The sequence below is a fragment of the Stegastes partitus genome, unplaced genomic scaffold (assembly GCF_000690725.1).
Source record: "Stegastes partitus isolate 25-593 unplaced genomic scaffold, Stegastes_partitus-1.0.2 Scaffold288, whole genome shotgun sequence".
Taxonomy (NCBI): domain Eukaryota; kingdom Metazoa; phylum Chordata; class Actinopteri; family Pomacentridae; genus Stegastes; species Stegastes partitus.
The window spans coordinates 153010-171953 of NW_007578019.1; the positions used below are offsets into that span (position 1 = coordinate 153010).

General features: G+C 41.7%; 5 protein-coding genes across 5 annotated transcripts in view; 3 read left to right on the forward strand and 2 right to left on the reverse strand.

Moving 5' to 3' along the window:
* Window positions 1-1420, reverse strand: part of calhm1b (calcium homeostasis modulator 1b) — a 3457-nt gene extending 2037 nt beyond the window's left edge. The window contains exon 1 of the mRNA XM_008282858.1: window positions 875-1420. Within this exon, the coding sequence (XP_008281080.1) occupies window positions 875-1420 (546 nt within the window). The remainder of the gene's footprint in view (window positions 1-874) is intronic.
* A 1610-nt stretch (window positions 1421-3030) lies between these two features.
* Window positions 3031-5369, forward strand: LOC103358054 (inositol 1,4,5-trisphosphate receptor-interacting protein). The gene is made up of 2 exons (XM_008282860.1): window positions 3031-3148; window positions 3415-5369. Exon 2 carries the CDS (start codon window positions 3424-3426, stop codon window positions 5356-5358), a length of 1935 nt encoding a protein of 644 aa, XP_008281082.1. The 5' UTR covers window positions 3031-3148; window positions 3415-3423; the 3' UTR covers window positions 5359-5369.
* Window positions 5326-8629, reverse strand: zp3c (zona pellucida glycoprotein 3c). The gene is made up of 8 exons (XM_008282859.1): window positions 8078-8629; window positions 7889-7995; window positions 7665-7768; window positions 6537-6720; window positions 6330-6453; window positions 6159-6247; window positions 5962-6035; window positions 5326-5723 (listed from the first exon to the last, which is right to left on the reverse strand). The coding sequence occupies exons 1-8, from the start codon at window positions 8627-8629 to the stop codon at window positions 5548-5550; spliced, it is 1410 nt and encodes a 469-aa protein (XP_008281081.1). The 3' UTR covers window positions 5326-5547.
* A 1301-nt stretch (window positions 8630-9930) lies between these two features.
* Window positions 9931-15273, forward strand: LOC103358055 (ras-related protein Rab-40C-like). The gene is made up of 6 exons (XM_008282861.1): window positions 9931-10634; window positions 10724-10784; window positions 10889-10949; window positions 11620-11697; window positions 11897-12119; window positions 13174-15273. The coding sequence occupies exons 1-6, from the start codon at window positions 10481-10483 to the stop codon at window positions 13473-13475; spliced, it is 879 nt and encodes a 292-aa protein (XP_008281083.1). The 5' UTR covers window positions 9931-10480; the 3' UTR covers window positions 13476-15273.
* A 1315-nt stretch (window positions 15274-16588) lies between these two features.
* wfikkn1 (WAP, follistatin/kazal, immunoglobulin, kunitz and netrin domain containing 1) lies at window positions 16589-18478 on the forward strand. The gene is made up of 2 exons (XM_008282874.1): window positions 16589-16843; window positions 16961-18478. The coding sequence occupies exons 1-2, from the start codon at window positions 16589-16591 to the stop codon at window positions 18476-18478; spliced, it is 1773 nt and encodes a 590-aa protein (XP_008281096.1).
* Window positions 18479-18944: the final 466 nt, after the last annotated feature.

An 18944-nucleotide genomic window follows, 5' to 3' on the forward strand; every position in this document is an offset into this window, starting at 1 on the left:
ACTCACAAAACTGTTAAAAACCTGGATATTAACACATAAAACTGCCAAAAATCTGGATATTAATGCATGAAACTAGTAAAGATGTGCATATTTACACACAAAACTTTTAAAACCCTGGATATTACCAAACTGTAAAAAACGTGTATATTAATGCACAAGAACATATATTAATCAGCCACAACAATAAAACCGCTGAGATTAAGAACAGCTCTACACTACAATTCAATTCAATAATCTGCTGGGAAACCTTGGATCCTGGCATTCATGTGGATGTGACTATGAAACCTACCACCTGCCTAAGCATAGCTGCAGACCAAGCACACCTCCCACATGGCAACAGCACTCCCAGATGGAAGCAGTCTCTTCCAGTAAGACAAATCACCCTACCACACTGCTAAAGTTGGTCACAAACAGCTCAAGGAACCTGACAAAGAGCTCAAGGGGTTGTTTCAACTCCCCAGATACCAATCTGATTGTGCAAACATGGGATGCGCTGGAACATGCCATGGAGCCCCCACCTCGCAGCCACAGGGCCCCAAGGATCTGCTAACACAATGCCAGTCCAACACCCCAAAGGGCACCCTCAGTGGTCCTTTCTCCATGCCCAATATTAAGGGAACCGAGACAATATTGGTTTTAATGTTTTGGCTGCTCAGTGCACATTAGTGTTGTCAGTCTTTTTGAATACATATGGGAAAACTACAGGTATTACTGATAACATTAACAGACACTTCTGTCTATTCTAACTGTCCCAGTAAGCCATGACAGCGAGCCAGCATGAACAACACCAAGAAACTATCCGTCTCACTTGTCTCTGGATTTGTCACAAGAAAACCATTCACAGAACAGTGGTGTGAAAAAAAGACCAGCCTACCTGTGATATACACTTGATGTATCGCGAAGCTGCCACTCTTAGTTCCTGATGCTCAAACAGGTCCTTGCATGGAATCCTCGCCAGCAGTTTTATCTTCTCTGTCTCTGACATCCCTTTAACAAGACTGGAATTCCCAAATCTGTCAATATCCAAGTTGATACTGAAGGCACAGAGGAAGCTCTTTCCATCCATGAGCGTGACAGACACCCACACTGCAGGTGCTATCAAAGATCTCTGTGTGATGGAACAGAACATGTAGCGCAGGATTGTTGGATCCTTCGTTCGTCTCCCCGTGGGTCTCCTCCACTCCTCGGCGAGCACTGACACATTATTGTTCAATACAAAGCCTAACAGGAAGAACCAAATAGGGGGAATAATAAGCAGTCCGATCCCGTAAGTGTAGTTGTATTCTGGCATGCAGGGGCAGCTGAACTCAAAGGCAGAGTACATCTGAGCACTAGCCAGTGCCATGATACCGCAGATCCCGTTCATAAAAGACTCCTGATTGGATTGGAGGAACTGGAACATCATACGAAACTTATCCATCTTGGGAGATTTGGTGGATTTTCAGCTCAGATGCAGTTAAATCTGTGAAACGTAATAGCAGGATGTTTAAACAGCAAAACAGTGAAAAAGTGGTGGAAAAGTTAACACAATATGTTAATTCTTGTGTCACTGTGTACATAAATTACTTAAGAACCGATGCAGGTTGATTATGGCACTTTCTGATAAGAACCTCTTCAAAAAGGGATATGTTAGTATTTATTTCATTAAGAGTGAATAAATGACTAACGTTTAAACATTGTTCATAAGCGCATAATAGGAGCAACGACTGCACTGCCAGATTGTGAAACATCTTTCTTGTTGTTGAGTTGTTATTAAAGCCCTTAACTGTGATTAATAAACATCGTAAACCATCAGATATGCCGTTATGTATGTTAGGAAACCATCACATTAGTAATAAATACATGGTAGTTGAGATGCTCTGTAGCACTTTACAGATGAGAGGCCCAGCAATCAAAGTTCTAAAAGCATTTTCTTATTAATGGCTATTACTGTTCTATAAAGCATTTGTAAATGATTTATTAACAGTTAAAAAGCCAAATATTTTAAGTGGTTTTATTAATACAGCACTACCAGATTCATATCATAGTGACCTTATTCTAAACCTGCTTTTACACAAAGTTAGGAATCTGTAGAAGTCAATCAGAAAGTAAAATCACACTCATTTACCTTTGTACTCAATCGTGGATGATCAGATGAAATCATATGGCAATGATGTCCATACTAAATAAACTATAGTTCTCTATGTACTGCACAAACATTGCAGCTGATCGACTCAAAGGCGCTTCTCGGACTCTCTGCTGATGTTCAAAGACGACCAAATCGTCTGTCATCATGCTCCTCCCTTCACAAGCATCTGTGTTTAGCGTAACTCAAAAGATTCTTATTCAAGCTACATTTTCTCAGAAGTAGACTTGTTGCAGGGCTCCAAAAATGCTTACGTAGTTCCCACTGTTTTACCACGGTTTAAATTAATATCTTTATTTGCTTAGATAAATGCATTGTGTAGTCGTGTTAATTTAAGGTATTGTTTGTGTGTTGTCACAACAATCCAGACATGCAAAACAAACTATTCAAATGTCTGTGGCTTTGGCTGGAAAATTTGCTTTTTGTGTAAGAGGTGAGGAGTGAACCGGTTTGCACTCGCTCAGTCAGAATCAAATCAATACAATAGCTTCATGCTATCAAAATATGAATATTATTAAATCTCTAAGTGGATTTCATATAGCCCTTTGAACACACCTGGACCCACTGAATGAAAGTAAGCTTGATAAACCAGTTTAGAAGCCCACAATAAGATAAAAGGCAGGGGCTTTACCCTCCTATTCATATAGTATTCATATAGTTTTAACAAAAGTATGCGGCCCATCACGTTATCTTTGTTGTCAGAGTGGAATATGTTAATCCTAAAACTGTCCAAACGACTCATCGTTACGCCTCAGCTGAGACTTCTGTGAAAGTGCAGTTAAAATGACAGGAAGCCTGTCAGCTTTTTTTCTTCTTCTGGGTATTGCACACTAAAGTGTCGCAGCAGAGCACATGGGCAGGGTTTGCAGGAAATAAGTCACAAACGACAATCTACGTCTAAAATAGGAAGAGACCAAAGAGCCTGTTAGCTGCTGTTCAAGGTTGTTCTCTTATTTCCTCATTTTTACCTATTCACACTTTACCGGAGCATTGCGTTATTCAGATTATCAATCACCTGTTTCGGTGCGTATTCTTCTTTTTCTACTTTAATTTTATGTACAATAAGTAAAGGTTTTTAATATTTAATGTGAGCATGAAAAGACATGAGTTGAGAAAATGTTTGTCTGCCATCTAGGAAGTCTGTTTATTCTCTGTGGCTGTGCATCATTGTGAAATTTGTCAGCTGGATTTCTGATTAACCATTTTTAAATACAAATGCCAGAATATTTACTCATTTAATTAATCACTAATGCATTTTTGAAATTGAATGTCGTTTAATCCATTCACAGACAGCACTGATGTTGCAAGAAACTCTGCTGCGAGTGTTTGTGGTAGCTCTGGGTCTCCTCATGTGTCCAAGGGACGACCATGTAGTTGAGGACTGGGATGACAGCATCGCAGTGGGGATGCAAAAGCATGAAGCAAGGCTGCTGAGAGAGGAAGAGAAATTGGACCAGGAAATGGCACCTGTCAGCGAGGAAATGACACATTCTGACAATGAAGGGCCTCAAGATGACATGAAAAACCTTCCAGAGGAAGAGAATCAGCCCAATCAACATGTCACCAAAAAAGATAAAACGTCAAATGTGACTGTCACCGACCAAGACTCAGAAGACAGCAGTGCTGATCACATATCCCCAGAGGAACAAACCGTAGCTAAATCTGATCCAAGTCTGCCACAAAAATATGACAGTGAACCTGAGACTGCTCTGAAGACTTTACAAGCCAGGGATGCCCAGACTGATAGCTCCTTTAGAGACCCAGACAGACCACAAGGGCAAAACAAAAAGCTTGAGGATAAGGAAACGTTCAAGTCCAAAGAAGAGGAAGCACCTCTTTCACGCATCCACACCAAGACATCAGAAAATGAAACTTCAAAGAACATCTTCGCTGAGTGGTGGAGGGATTCCCTTGGGTATATGTGGAAGATATTCTCCTTCATTTCCATGATCCGCATCTTTAAGAGGTATCTTAGCAGAAAGTCGCAAATCAAACAAAAGATGACCCCTACTTCCTCAGCGACATGCACTGCTGCTGAAGTGCGGCTACCTGAAGTCGGCACTTTGTGGCAGTTTTATGCTAAATGTGTTCAAGTTTCATCAGAGAAGAAGTGGAGGAAGGATGAGTTTTTGGAAGGATTTGGAAATGATCTGTTAGAAGCCATGAGAACCATCAGTGATAAAAATGGCGGTATGGTGATTGAAGATTTTGAGATATTGAACATGTCTGACATAATCATACCATTTAACCCACCAGAGCCATACAGGTTTCAGTATATCCTCTGGAACAACCAAACCAGTGACCCGTTGTCGGATATGCAGGTCTGTGGTCAAATAAAATTGTTGGAAAATAGGAATATCCAAAATGGCTGCCCCTGTCAGTCCTCTGATGCGGGTGATGACATGGTTTGTCTGCTGCATTGTGACAGCGAGAAAATAAAGACGAAACCAACAGATGCTTGTGATGGCCCTCTTTGCTCCAAGAACACTCCTTTCCTGTCAAAATCACAGGTGACCAGATGGTTTCAGGGCACCATCAAACAAGCATGGGCGCAGATTTCACACAAGTACGAGTTTGAGCTCAACATTCGCTACATCGACGCTCCGGGTACTCTGGCCATTCGATTCAGATCGGGGAAGAAGATCAACTTCACTATGAATCCTGTGCTTAGATTCAACAATGACGCCTATTTCTTCATTACACCTTGGTCCTCAAACGATTCGGACACTTTCTGGACTCTCTCACTGACTTCCTATGAAGACCATCTCCTAGAGCACCTCTCTAAACGCCTGCCTAAAAACTCCTGCCACATTCAAGTTCTTGAAATTGTACGTTTCCTCCTCAAGAGACAAACAGCGTTGTCAGGAAGTAGTGCTCTGAAGGACTGTCATTTCAAAACTGCACTAATGCATCTGCTTTTGACGAAAGACCCATCACAGTGGAAACCAAAGTGTGTGGATCTGAGACTACGAGACTTGCTGGCCTTCATGGAGAGGAGCCTTGAGAGGAAGCTGCTGAACCACATTCTTATCGGCAACCCGTTAACTGAGGTTATTGAACTGCCTGCTGAGTTCACCAAAGCAAAGCCGGTGAATCTCTTCCATCCCCTTGTGGTGCACAACTGCATATACAGACATGCTGTGATACATTTCCAGGAGATGCTTAAAAATGCTCAAATACTGATAGATGATTATGTTGTGAAGTGTACTCAAAGTGCCAACTGCTCCATTTAAGAAAAACAAAACAAAAAAAAAAGAAAACTTTGTTTAAATGGTAGTTTTTAATCTTCTCTTGAAAAGAATTCACACCACACAAGCAATTAAATTATGGTTCTTTTATGAAGCAATAGCACGTTGTGCAATAGAAGAATCCCAGAAAACAAGAAAATCATTTAAAAGCCTGATCATTTTAACATGGCAGCCTTACTGATCGCGGCTCCAGTCGTTTTCAAAGTCTGTAAGCTCTGCCAGGTCGGGGTCCTTCAAGCTGGATTCATCAGCATCAGAGGATTTAAACTGCGAGTCACCTTTCACATATTCATCCACACTGCTCAAGTCAACCTTCCAGGAGGGACTGGAGATGATGCTCCTGGCAGGTCCTGAAAAAGGAAATTTAAATTTCAAACCTTTATTACTTAAAAAATAAAATAAATAAATAAATAGTGCAGTACTTTTATGCCTTCAGATTCTGCAAGATCGTTTGGCTGTCAGACAATAACTTTAGATTTGCATCAGCACTGACCTCTTGAACTGACTCATAAGCCATTGTTTTATATAGACAGGGATTACAGTGACCTCCTCTTTTCATAATGTGTAAACAAAAAGGTTTAAAGTTACCCCTCTGCTGTCCTGCTGAGCATGTTGATTCACAACAGGCACACGTACAGTCATTACCAAAGAGCGCCTCCCACCTAGAAGTCAGAAATAGGGTTATCAGGTCAAAGGACAACTGAATTGTGACAGATTTGTTTTTGGCTGTTAAGCAACGTGTAGCATGCCACAAGAATCTTTACTGCAGGGTAGTTTCCACTCACTTTTTGGTACCGGAATTATAATTGCAAGCCTTTGAAGTCCGAGTTGGAGTATGTGGCCCCACAGAGAGCTCACAATGCATGTAGAGTTGCTGAAAGACATTTTATTTCAGTGTTAATATACAATTTCTGTTTTACAGCATGTGTCTTTTTAATATTGTATAATAATAGTACCTGCTGCGAGGTGGTGGAAGCAACGTTCTTGAAAATGAAGGCACCCACACTGAATTTCTGGACCATCTTCGAGTCAGCAGGGAGGAACTTGGACTGTAGCATCACCTTGCCATCAATCATGCAGCTGCAGTTAGAAGGATTATGCAGGTTTACTCCCAGCCAACAAGCTGAAGTTCATTTTAAATTCTGGAACAGTTTAGTTATTACCCGTAGTTGTCAATGATGGGATATTTAACATTTGAGTTAGGGTCTTGGGAGGGAGTCACAAAGCACTTGTTGATGTAAAGCCTCCCATTTCCAGAGCTTGGAGCACCGGCTACTCCACTGGCCTGAAAATACATCGGCTGTCCCAAGATGTAGGATTTAATTCCAGTGATTGCGTTCCCCGATGCTTCAGTGGGGTGAGAGAAGTCACAGGAGTTTAGTCAAAGAGGCACCGAGAAATGTTTCTGGAGCAGTTGGATTTTCTGAGCTTAAAGTAATTTTAAAAAATCTTTTATACATTTTATCACAGCTTTAAGACCTGAAGACAGACAGCTGCTGTGGAGGGACAATGTTTTGATGAACTAAAAACTTGTCTCCAACTTTGAATAAAACTGAAATGCAACTGTCCAATTTTTGTTAATGACGGATAATGAAGCTGAACAAATGTTTTTGTCCTACAAACTTTGTCATGTCTTGTTTTTGTTTCACATCCAGGATCCTTAAGGATCATTCCATCTGATTAGGAGGAGATTTTTAGAGCATAAAATAGACATTTAGAAAGATAATTTGGACATTTTTGCGCAATATCAAATGCCTTCTATGACATAAAAAAAAAAAAGCTGATAAAATGCGTCATATTAAAATGTTCTATGTTTTGTTTGGTATTATTGTGACATTCAACTACATGTGGTTCAGAAATTACTACTAGTTGACTTCTACATTATTAACAGTTTTGTTTTGAAAAAAAGAGGGGGGGCAAATGACAAATTAAACTTTTTTGCAAATTTCAGATCACCCATGATTATTATTTAAATCTACTTGTGTAATATTGCAGATTCTGAATCAAGTGACATGACAATTTAAATGTGCATTTAAATCAGTAGTAATTGGGGGGGGAAAAAATAAAAAGTTGGAAAAAAATGCCAAGTGTATCAGCAAAAATCTAATATTTTGTAACACTAATTTATATTATCCAATATTCAGTGTTTTCCATATTTCTAGCCATGTTCAGTCTATAAAACCTTTCAACTTAAGACAATGCAGCTACTGCCCATTTATTGGAGCATTTAAATCCTCACTTTAGCAACACCAATGTGTAGAAATGAGTCAAATCACATCTGAAAGTCATACCGTCTTGTGGGGTGAGGACGAAGGTGCTTTTTGGTTGGAGTGCTCTGAACACTGTGCCTCCCTGTAGTTTGGGATGGAAGCCAATTTTGTAAGAGTAAAACAGCCTGGAACAGTCAAATGGAAAACACACTAATATTAGACAAGTTTGACTCAACATTAAGCACATGGAGGTGAATAGAAACATGTTGTAACCTCAGTGTAAAACTCAACATAAAAAGTCTTACCTGGGGAATTTACACTGCAGAGGAATGTCAAAAGGCATTTCCCTTAGAACCACACTGGTTGGCTTGTAGCTGAGCACGTTGCTGATGGACAAATAATCCACGTTGCGCTGGAATGCAAACATCTCTGGGTGGGTTTTGGTTTGTTAAAGACAGAACAAATGTACTGAAAATAAGGAAAACGTTACCAACCTCTTTCTTGAATCCACAGTTACTTTTCAGAAGGTACAGAAGGTAGTAGTACTTGCCTTTTGCTTGATTTACCGGACAAGTACCTAATTTCAAATATTTGTATGCATCCCGAGACTTAAAGATCTCTCGATTTATTCTTACGTACATTCTGTCAACATGGCAGAGGATTTCAACCAACTTTCGTTTATCTAGTTCCTCAGTTAGAGAAATAGTGGGAGGATCACCGAGTAACATTTTCCTGGCCCATTCGGGAAGGGGTCTGGCACCCTTTTGTGGCTTGAAATCCTCTTTCCTATCATTGGCATACGGGACCCTGAGGTACTCATACTTATATGCTCCTGGCAGTGAAGCTACATCAACTGATGCACTCCTCCCGAGTTTGGATTTCAGTGCAGGAGCTTCTGTTTTTTCTTCACCCATTACTGTCGCACTTCTCTCCCACTCTAATTCAGGATCTTGCAGAAACACACCGTTACCAGCTCTATTTCTGAACTGAGAACTAGACACAGAGCAGAACAGCAGGAATAAAAGCCCAGTGTGCATCAGCCCCATTTTTTTTCCCCCTCCAGTACCTGCCTCCCACTGCTGATCCTGCACCTAAGCAAGTTGAGGATGACACCAGGGTTTCACCTGGCTCTTGTATTCTGCAATCATGAGAGAATTCCCACAGCTGTCACAAATGGTAATCAGGGACAACCAATGAGAGGTGACCAATAATAATCACCTTTCTGACTTCCATAGTGGGTTTGTAAAGTATATTATAATGACCCTCATAGACTTAACTGAAGCAACAGCTGTAGTGCTTGAGTGTGTGAAAATCACGAGGCCTGAAAACAGTATATAAAGGAGGACTGGAATACAGTTTCATATCAGCACACATTGCCTGGAACACGTCCTATTTAAAAGCAATAATTTAAAAAATTGATTTGAATGCAGGGCTGCAAGGTGGCACAGTTGGTAGCACTGTTGCCTCGCAGCAAGAAGGTCGCCGGTTTGCGTCCCGGGTTCTCTGGCTTCCTCCCACAAGGTCCAAAAATATGTTGAGGTTAATTGGTGATTCTAAATTGTCCGAAGGTGTGAATGTGCTTGGTTGTCTGTCCAGGGTGTCCCCTGCCTTTGCCCTAAATCAGCTGGGATAGGCTCCAGGTCCCCCCCAGAAAGGAGCTTGATGAGCTGCTCTGTCTTTGTGGCATCACAGTGTTTAGGCATTATATCGAATTACAAAAATTCAGGATTTCAATATAAAAAATTCTGTCCATTTGTGATGATAATTTACAGCCACTTATGGTACAATAACTTGAGTTTCCTTTGTGACATAGCTATTCTCTTTTCCCACATTTTGGTAGATACTTTAAGAGAGGTCATGTCGTGTAAAACATTTTGACTTTAGTAAACAGACCAGACTTTCAAAGTGTAGCTGTGCTTCTCCTGAGCTATGAAATCCCAATAAAACTAAAGTGATAAGGTGTAAAGGGCATGGATATCTTATTAAAAAAGTCTAAATGGTTCCCAAAGCAGATTCATCACATGCACCTATGCATTTGTATATATAAAAATATATTTCATGTAATTGCCATAATCAAGATCAATCAAATTTAAAAGGGAGATTTAGAATTTAATCTGTGCAGGTTATCGGTCAGTTAGCTCATCAGAATTCTCGAGCTTCAGCAAAAAGTCCAGCTGCCTTAAATTTCAGAAAATGTAAATATTGAAAAACTTGAATAGCAAAAAAAAAGAATATTAAAAAATAAATATGGCATCAACAATAACTATATTTTTGACTCTCATTGTGTGAAATAAAATGTTAATAATGTTTTTTTAAACCGTGCTGGGATGTTACGCTGTAATGACGTCACTACCAGGAAGTTCCAACACCGTACACTTGGAAATACGCTGTGCTCGGAAGCTCAATATCCCTCGTTGGTGTTTTGTTCACAAACTAAATGAAACTGTCGTATTCGGTCCGGTAGAGTATTATACTTTGGGTAGGAATAAACAACACTTTTTGTTTACTTTGTACCTCCGCTTTGTGCGAGAATGCACTACTGTCGTTTATGTTAGCTGGCTAGCTAACAAGCCAGCTAGCAGCCAAGGTTGTTTTGATTATTAATGTGAAAATTAACGCTATATCGACGGTGTCTAGACTCAGTGTTTGCCGCCTAAATACAAAGTGTTTTTTCCATTACGCCCAGTATAATAAGGAATTTTACTTGTGTCGGATTCCACGGGGTAAACGACAATAGTGTACGTAAATCGTGGGTAGTGCACCAGTTAACTGGTTAGCTAACGTCAAACGGCGCTCGACTAGCTTTCGTTACCTCTCGTAGGGACCGTCTAGTTTGTCCTTTACCCCGAGCAGTAGACGTCTGACGAGCTTAAAAAGCTCTCTTTGAATCGGAACCAATGCGTGGGATGATGGGAACTCAGAGTAGTCCTGTCAAGAGTTACGATTATCTCCTGAAATTTCTTCTGGTGGGAGACAGCGATGTCGGGAAGGGCGAAATCTTAGACAGTTTGCAGGACGGATCAGTGGAATCTCCTTATGCCTACAGCAGTGGTCAGTATGTCTATTTCTGCTCACAGATTAATTTAAAGCCTAGAATGGCGAGCACGAACTCACTTTACATGGATTGTGTGTGATCTTAGGGATTGATTACAAGACCACCACAATTCTGCTGGACGGGAGAAGAGTGAAATTGGAGTTATGGTAAGCTTTTACAGCAGCAAAGAATAAACAAGTCTTTAGTGGTTACAGTAATGAACAAACCTGTAGCATTTTGGTATATTTACATGCTTGTGTGTATTCAACAGGGACACATCAGGACAAGGCAGATTCTGCACTATCTTCAGATCTTACTCTCGGGGAGCACAGGTGACTTGTAAAACAGTTTAAGCCCCTTTCAGACATGCGCTCCTCTTCATTAATTTGACAGCAGCTGAAAGGGTCGGCCACATGTCTGGTCACTTTTCCGATAAAGTTGCGATGGCAGTCTTCTAGGTGTATATCTCTGTATCACTTTCAATATGGCCTTAACTGCATACAGTTACAATGCCAGATAGGCATGCAAATGTGACTGTACTTAAGGCTATGCAAAGTGATTTAAGGAAGGCTTTATCCACATTTTAGCACTAATATTAGTCCAAAAACTTCACAGAGAGCAAGAGGCAATGCCAAAATCACTAAATGTCCTTCTCGTTCACTTTGCTCTACAATAGCACATCTGTCACAAATTGAATTTACCCTAAACTTCAAACTTTGCAGCGATAATGACACTCACCATTAATGAATGTAATCTGGGTTTCATCAAAACGTTTTCAGGGGCTTAAAGTTTAGTTTTCAGCTTCCAGCTGTTTGTAAGGGTCTTTCCTCTGAGTTTTATTACATATCTGTAGCGTCACACAGCTATATAGCATAGCACAGAATACCATGTCTTTACCAGACTCATGATGCTAGCAGTGTCACGTATCCCAGGTCTGAAAAGAACTTATGTGTATTTTTCATGTGTTATGGAACGCTTTATTCATGTTAGCATGTTCCACAGGGCATCCTGCTTGTGTATGACATCACTAATGGCTGGTCTTTTGATGGCATTGACCGCTGGATCCGGGAAATAGATGAGGTAATCTCCTTTAACCTTTTGAAATATAAGAAACACATGTAGATGCGGGTATATCCTGTGCCGCTGCTTGAGAAAGGTCATTATCTATTTCTAGCTCTGGTATAGAGTCTGTACACTAAAGAGTTGGCATAGCATTTCAAAGAGACACACTGGAACTTGGTAACCTGATATTACAGCAATATTATGTTGTTTCCATCAGCATGCCCCAGGTGTGCCCAGGATCCTCGTGGGAAACCGGCTTCACCTGGCTTTCAAGCGGCAGGTGCCAACGGAGCAGGCGAGGGCGTATGCAGAAAGGAACAGCATGACGTTCTTTGAGGTCAGTCCGCTGTGCAACTTCAACGTCATCGAGTCCTTCACAGAGCTTTCACGCATTGTGCTGATGAGGCACGGGATGGAGAAATTCTGGAGGCCCAACAGAGGTGAGCCAGTTAATAATTTTTTTCCCCCTAGGGATTCTGTCACGTAATTAATATGTTTTTTTTTCTGTTGTCACAAAAAGGTCCATTGTCACAAATGACAAAAACTTTTGGCAGAAGGATTCAGTTTTATTTGATATAGATTTTATTTCAAATAAACTTTCTCAGCTATATATTTGCACAGGCTGACACAGCCATGGCAAATACGATTAGATTAATCATGCAGCACTAATATACACTTCTGAAATTCCTCCTCACACCCAGTGCAGATATTCATGGAATTGACATTCATATGTACTCTTTAAAACATTTCAGAAATAGAATTCAAAGGCATTGTGAATTCAGAGTTAGCCTGGACAATGCCCAGTTGCAGTAACAGTTTTCACTGGTACTCTTACTACAAGCAGTGTGACATGTATATGGGCTGTTTATTTACAATTTCATGATACTTCACAGGACCAATTTCTAAAATGCACACCCTAGAAATCTAACTTTACCTGTTCTCTCAGTAGTAAGTAAAAGTTCCAACTTAGAAAGTTGGAGCTTATTTAACTAATTGGTTGAATATTAACTCACTGTCAACACTGTTTGGTTGAACAGCTTAACTTGTCTTTAAGGTGTGATATGTTTTCTCTTACCAAACAAAATACTATAAAATGTAGGAATATATGAAAACAACACAAATATGTTGTTTGCTATATGAAGGAATACATATTTGGAAAGCTGTGTTAATTAAATCAGTATTTTAGATATCTTCCAACAGATCAACAGGTGTTTAAATGTGTGTTATTCAGAGAGCTTGATAAGACACTGAAAAAAGGAGTGAAAAATGTATTAGGTTAACAAAACAAAGCTGAAATATTATTTAACAACATTAAACAAAAACAAAAGTCATAGTGCAAACTGTAAAAAGGAACTTGCTGTGCTGTAAATGTTTGTCTGCCAGCTTCCACCAGCTTGTTTATTGTACTTTACAGGAACAGTGAAAATATGTATTGAAGTACTGGGAATGTCTCATAATTTCACATCCATTTTTTAATTTTTTTTTGTTCCACAGTCTTCAGCCTCCAAGATCTGTGCTGCCGTTCGATCGTCTCCTGCACCCCAGTGCACCTCATCGACAAACTGCCCCTCCCTGTGGCCATCAAGTCCCACCTCAAGTCTTTCTCCATGGCCAATGGCATGAATGCAGTCATGATGCACGGACGCTCTTATTCGGTGGCCAACAGCGCAGTGTCAGGTGGCGGCAGCGGTGGTAGCAAAGCCAACAGTCTCAAACGCTCAAAGTCCTTCAGGCCTCCACAGAGTCCTCCAAAGAACTCCTCGTCGTCCTCAAAGGGGAACTGTAAGATATCATAGTGAAGGAGTGGACTAATGGTTGCCTCCATTGGGCCAGTATTAAAAGTGTTGTTGCTCCAAGAGGTCACGAGATCAGAGACGAGAGCTGCCAGCAATCTTCATCTGGGACAGATATAGCTGTGAACTTACCTTGACCTTTGGAAACTGACTGGGCAGGTTGGATTGGTTTCTGTTCTCTTTGCACTTGCTGGTGCCATCTTGTGGATGTTTGTTTACCTGTACTCTTTACTACAGAGGCTCACTGTGATCAAGTAGAACAAGGTTTCCCTGGGACCAACAGATGTGAATCAAGAATTATCACTCACCTGTCAACACTACAAACGAGTGGAGGAACAATAACTAGCTTTTATTTGGAAGAGGATTGGTAATTGGTATTTAAAGCTGGACTTAAAGTTGTAAATATCCTTTATGTGCTGTTGTTTTGGTCTGTGTTTGGTGAACGTCTTGAGAAGGAGATTCTTGTTTTTGTGTTGGATGTTTTGGGAGACCTGCTTTGATATGTCTTGACACATTTTGTCTAAAACTCTCTTTGCAACCTCCAGGGTGCTGAGCTACTTGTTCAAAACTTAAATTAAGTTTTAAATAAGCCTGGCTTAAATTGAATGCCATGAGAAGAGTGAGTATAGTTTCCCAGATGGGGCAGAACTGAAGACAAATTCAGGAGTTATTCATTTAAAAACATTTTCACCTTGGCGCTATTTAATCTGTGAAGCTGTCCAGAAGAGTCAAGCCAAGTTGACTTGTTTGCAAGACTTCCTGCAGTGCCCCTAAATATTAGCCCAAATGAATTCACCCTCCATCTCTGTCATTCATTGGTTTGGACATCAGTTGTCTTATTCTGACCTTTTTATTCCTCTAAAGCCAATCTTTATTGTATCACCACTTTAACCGGTTAATACCATGAACAGCATGATAATCTGTAAAAACTCCTGGGGAAAATGAAACAATTTCCTGGGGCTGATGAGAAAATCTTGTACAAACATGTGTACAGATCATTTACTCATTCTTGGTGTTTTTTGCCTTCACAAAATTCTGTGTATGAATTCACAAAACTCACAGGACATCGGTGAGAGGAATATTTTAAATGGGTTGCTTTTTTGGGGGGATATTTTATGTACATGCTATGTATTTATGAATGTAAAACGATACTCATCTGCTACTTCTCTGTGGCCATGTGGTAAAATGTGAGATTGTAAGAATTGGAGGTGGAAAGCTATCGGGTACATATACTTCTGTAGTAATTTCACTCAGCATTGCTGCTTGTTTGAGTATTTGTACTTTTGCTGCTTAAGTTAATTCTTATCCTCCAGCCTTTAAAAAAAAAAAGTATGTATAATAGGAGGGCTTACAGTGGGTGTTTACATTGGAAGAAGCATTTTGGACACAATGCAAGAGCCATGTAATGACAAAATGAAGACTTCAGAATGGAGTATTTTAATCAAAAATGATATTTTCTTTTAATAATTGAACAATTGATACAAATGTGTTTATTCTGGTATAGATTCTCATTTTGGTGCCACCTCTGATGAACGTGCTAAATTCCTACTTTTCTAGTGTCATGGTTACATGTTTGTATTAAGATCATGTGGGGCTTAAAAGAAATTGGTGCATGTTTCCATTACGCCTGTTTATTGTGGTGTATTGAGACCAGAATTCTTGAATGAACATTTAAAGCACTATATGGAACCGTTTGATTGGTACTATCAGAGCTGTGTGTCTCAAGGTTTGGCATAAATGATCATTTTATCTCCATTCTAAACAGTCATCCTTCGAAATAAAGGGTAAAACTCCAAAATTGATTTGTTTGAATTTGTTTTCGCCGTTTTGTGTAGCCATATTAGAATATTTTCTCATATAAGCATTTATCAAAGTCTTTGTGGGAGTTATTTTTTTTTTTTTTAACTCCCTTTGTCCGGGGTCCGGGGCCGCCGGTGCTCGGGTGTAATAAAGCCGGGGGGGGGGGCTGAATTGATTATCTGCTCTCTCGGTATTGGCCAGTTTTTGGATAACACCGCCGCAGCGCATGAATGCAGCGCGGTCAGAAGTCACCCAAAGGTTGCAGGGTCACTTCCAATGAAAGGATGAGGGGAGCTGCTTCTCATCGCCCTCTGAGCCTCTGAGCTGAGCCCACGGGACAAAGATGAGTCGCACACTGTTGAAAATGTGGCGTTTTACGTCTTCCCACCTGACCGCGGCATCTCTGAGGTCCTCGTGAATGAGGGACGCTGGTAAATTGACCCACGTCTAGACAAGCAGGACGTAAACAACATGTTTTGCGAGACATGATGCGACACGCCCCGTGTTTGGCTTTTCGCTTTGAGCCTTAAGACAACTTTTGCATTTTCGCTCCTTTGGATTTGCGGGAAAAAAAATAAAAAAAATACAAGCGTCTTAATAGATCTGTGCGTAAACCACATGGAAGTATCCAGTCACAACCTAAAGTGGAACTAAAACCAGCAGCTCTTAGCAACAAAACAAGTCATTACCTTATTTATGAATGACACCTCTATAAATTCTGTCTGGACGCATTTAACATTGGATTTCTCACCGGAATGCGTGGCTCCGTGGGCACCGTTGTTGAGACAGCTTGCAAGCACGACCGCAGCGTTTGCTTTGATGTTTTTACAATGTTTGTCCAGTTGCTTAGCGCATGGTGCTGCTTCATAAAAGTTTCAGACACTGGACGACCACGGGGGCGGTCAGAGGGGTTGCCCTTTCCACCTCCATTCACACTCTGAAAGGCTGATGTTGCGTCTTTCTCTCTCATTGTGCGGTTTCGTTCGCTTATTTCGCTGGTTCGGCTGTCGATTCGATTTTTTCCCCCCGCATTGTTGCACGACTTTTGAATATCAATACGAATAATTTAATGCAACCCACTGGGATTTCTTTACTCATTACAGGGATATATTTTGTTCACTAAATGTCCAGCGCACGGGAACTCGTCTGGATCGTTGGGAATACAAGTTTTCTCTTTGCGCGCAGCAAACTGAGTTTCATGATTACGCACAAAACGGATGGGCACATTTGAAAATCCACAATAGCCATCCTCCTTTTCTGGCGACGCAAAGGAGGAATGGAATTACCCAGCTGGCGACTCATACAAAAGAGCAACAATGCATAAAATCCCCCTGCAACACTTGGAGGATATAAAGGATACAAGTTGGCATAACGCACCCAATAAACTACTACCAGGATGGACACGTGCGTATTTGTTGATGCTCTTGGTTTGCGATTTACTCGAACTTTCTTTGTGTGCAAGTGTGGCAGGAGCCAAAGTTAAACACGATGGACTTTGTCCTAACAAGCTAAATTCCAATCTTTGGGTTGATGCGCAAAGCACCTGCGAGAGGGAATGCAACATAGACGAGGTGAGGCCATTCAAATATCTAAATCCGAAATGCACTTTACTTATTATTCAAATCAGTTTGTGTTTTCTTAATTGTAATTAGGCATTTTGACTGCTGCTTTATATATTCTGTGTTCAGGACTGTGCTGACTTTGAGAAATGCTGCACCAATGTGTGTGGCCTCAACAGCTGTGTTGCTGCTCGGTTCTCTGATGGCACTCCTGCTCAGCCAGATGGGCAGGGTGGAGAGAAGGGAGATGCCACCCCCGCCACTACAGCTACCTGTGAGGGCTTCATCTGCAGCCAGCAGGGAGCCACCTGTGACATCTGGGATGGACAGCCGGTCTGCAAGTGCCAGGACCGGTGTGAGAAAGAGCCCAACTTCACCTGTGCATCAGATGGCCTCACCTATTTCAACCGCTGCTACATGGACGCAGAGGCCTGCATCCGGGGGGTGAGTTTAACCGTGGTCCCCTGCCGCTTCTACCTCACCGGGCCTCACACCAGCCCGTTGCCTCAGGACACCACAGTTCACCCCACCCCGACATCCTCCCAAGAGGACCCCCTGCCCCCCACGCTGTACTCCAACCCGCACCACCAGTCCATCTACGTCGGAGGCACAATCAGCTTCCACTGTGACGTCATTGGAGTCCCCAGACCTGATGTGACTTGGGAGAAGCAGAGTGACCGGCGGGAGCGGCTGGTCATGAGACCAGACCAGATGTACGGCAACGTAGTCATCACCAACATTGGACAGCTTGTCATTTACAACGCCCAGGTGTGGGACACAGGTATCTACACCTGTATTGCACGGAATTCTGCTGGGGTTCTTCGTGCAGACTATCCGCTGTCCGTCATTCGCCGGGCTGATGATGATTTCTCTGAAGATCCAGAGATGCCCATGGGGCGGCCGTTCTCACCGGCAGACTGCCTGGCTGAAGTCGACCTGAGAGTGTGCAGCGCAGAGCGTCACGTTGACTGGTATTACGACAGCAAGCTGGGCTCCTGCATGACCTTCAGCAACGGCGGATGTGATGACAGCCGCAACCGATTCGAGACTTACGAGGAGTGCAAAGCCTCCTGCCAGAGAGAGGGGATGGGGATCTGCTCCCTGCCTGCTGTCCAGGGCCCCTGCAAAGCTTGGGAGGCTCGTTGGGCCTGGAATTCTGTAATGAAACAGTGCCAGGCTTTTGCATACGGTGGCTGTCATGGGAATGCCAACAGCTTCCATACCAAAAAGGAGTGTGAGGCAAACTGCCCACAGCCCAAAAGGAAACCTTGCAAGACCTGTAGAGTGAAGGGGAAAATGGTGCCCAGCTTATGCAGAAGTGACTTTGCTATTGTTGGCCGGCTGACAGAGCTGGTGGAGGATCTGGACTCTGGATTAGCCCGCTTCAGCTTGGAGGAGGTTCTGAGGGACGAAAAGATGGGCTTGACCTTCTTCAACACTAAACACCTCGAGGTGACTATCGCCAAGATAGACTGGAGCTGCCCCTGCCCCAACATCACCATGGAGGAAAACCCTCTGCTGGTGATGGGCACGGTGCAGGACGGCATGGCCATCATTCAGTCTGACAGCTATGTCAGAGCCATAACTGAACGCAGACTCAAAAAGCTGCGCGATGTTATGACTAAAAAGAACTGCGAGGCATCATAAAAGTTCAGAAACTTGTTGACCTGCAGAAGTACTGTGGTCATGTTTACAGCTCGAACTGAGGACAAGCATAAGAACTGCAACAAAAAAGCTGATATTTAAAACACAATACGTTAAATATTGCATGTAAATGAAGTTATGGCATCATTTGTATATATTCATTCCAACACAGGTTGTTCTACATTCCACATGTGTTGTGAGCCCATTTATGCTGAAATGCTGTTTTCAAAGAGGCTTAAATATAGATTTTTTTAATCGATCTTTTGATATGTAATGTGTACTTTTGTATTGTAAGATAGCAGGCAGAATAGCTGCTATACAAGATGACCATGTTGCAAAAAATCTAGGTTGTGCTACTACAGAAATAGACAGTCTACCACCTCTAGTTTATTTTGCTTTGGGCTCATTGCATGAGTTATTTACGTAGGTGCTTTGCACAGATTTTCTTTGTTTTATGTAATGTACATTA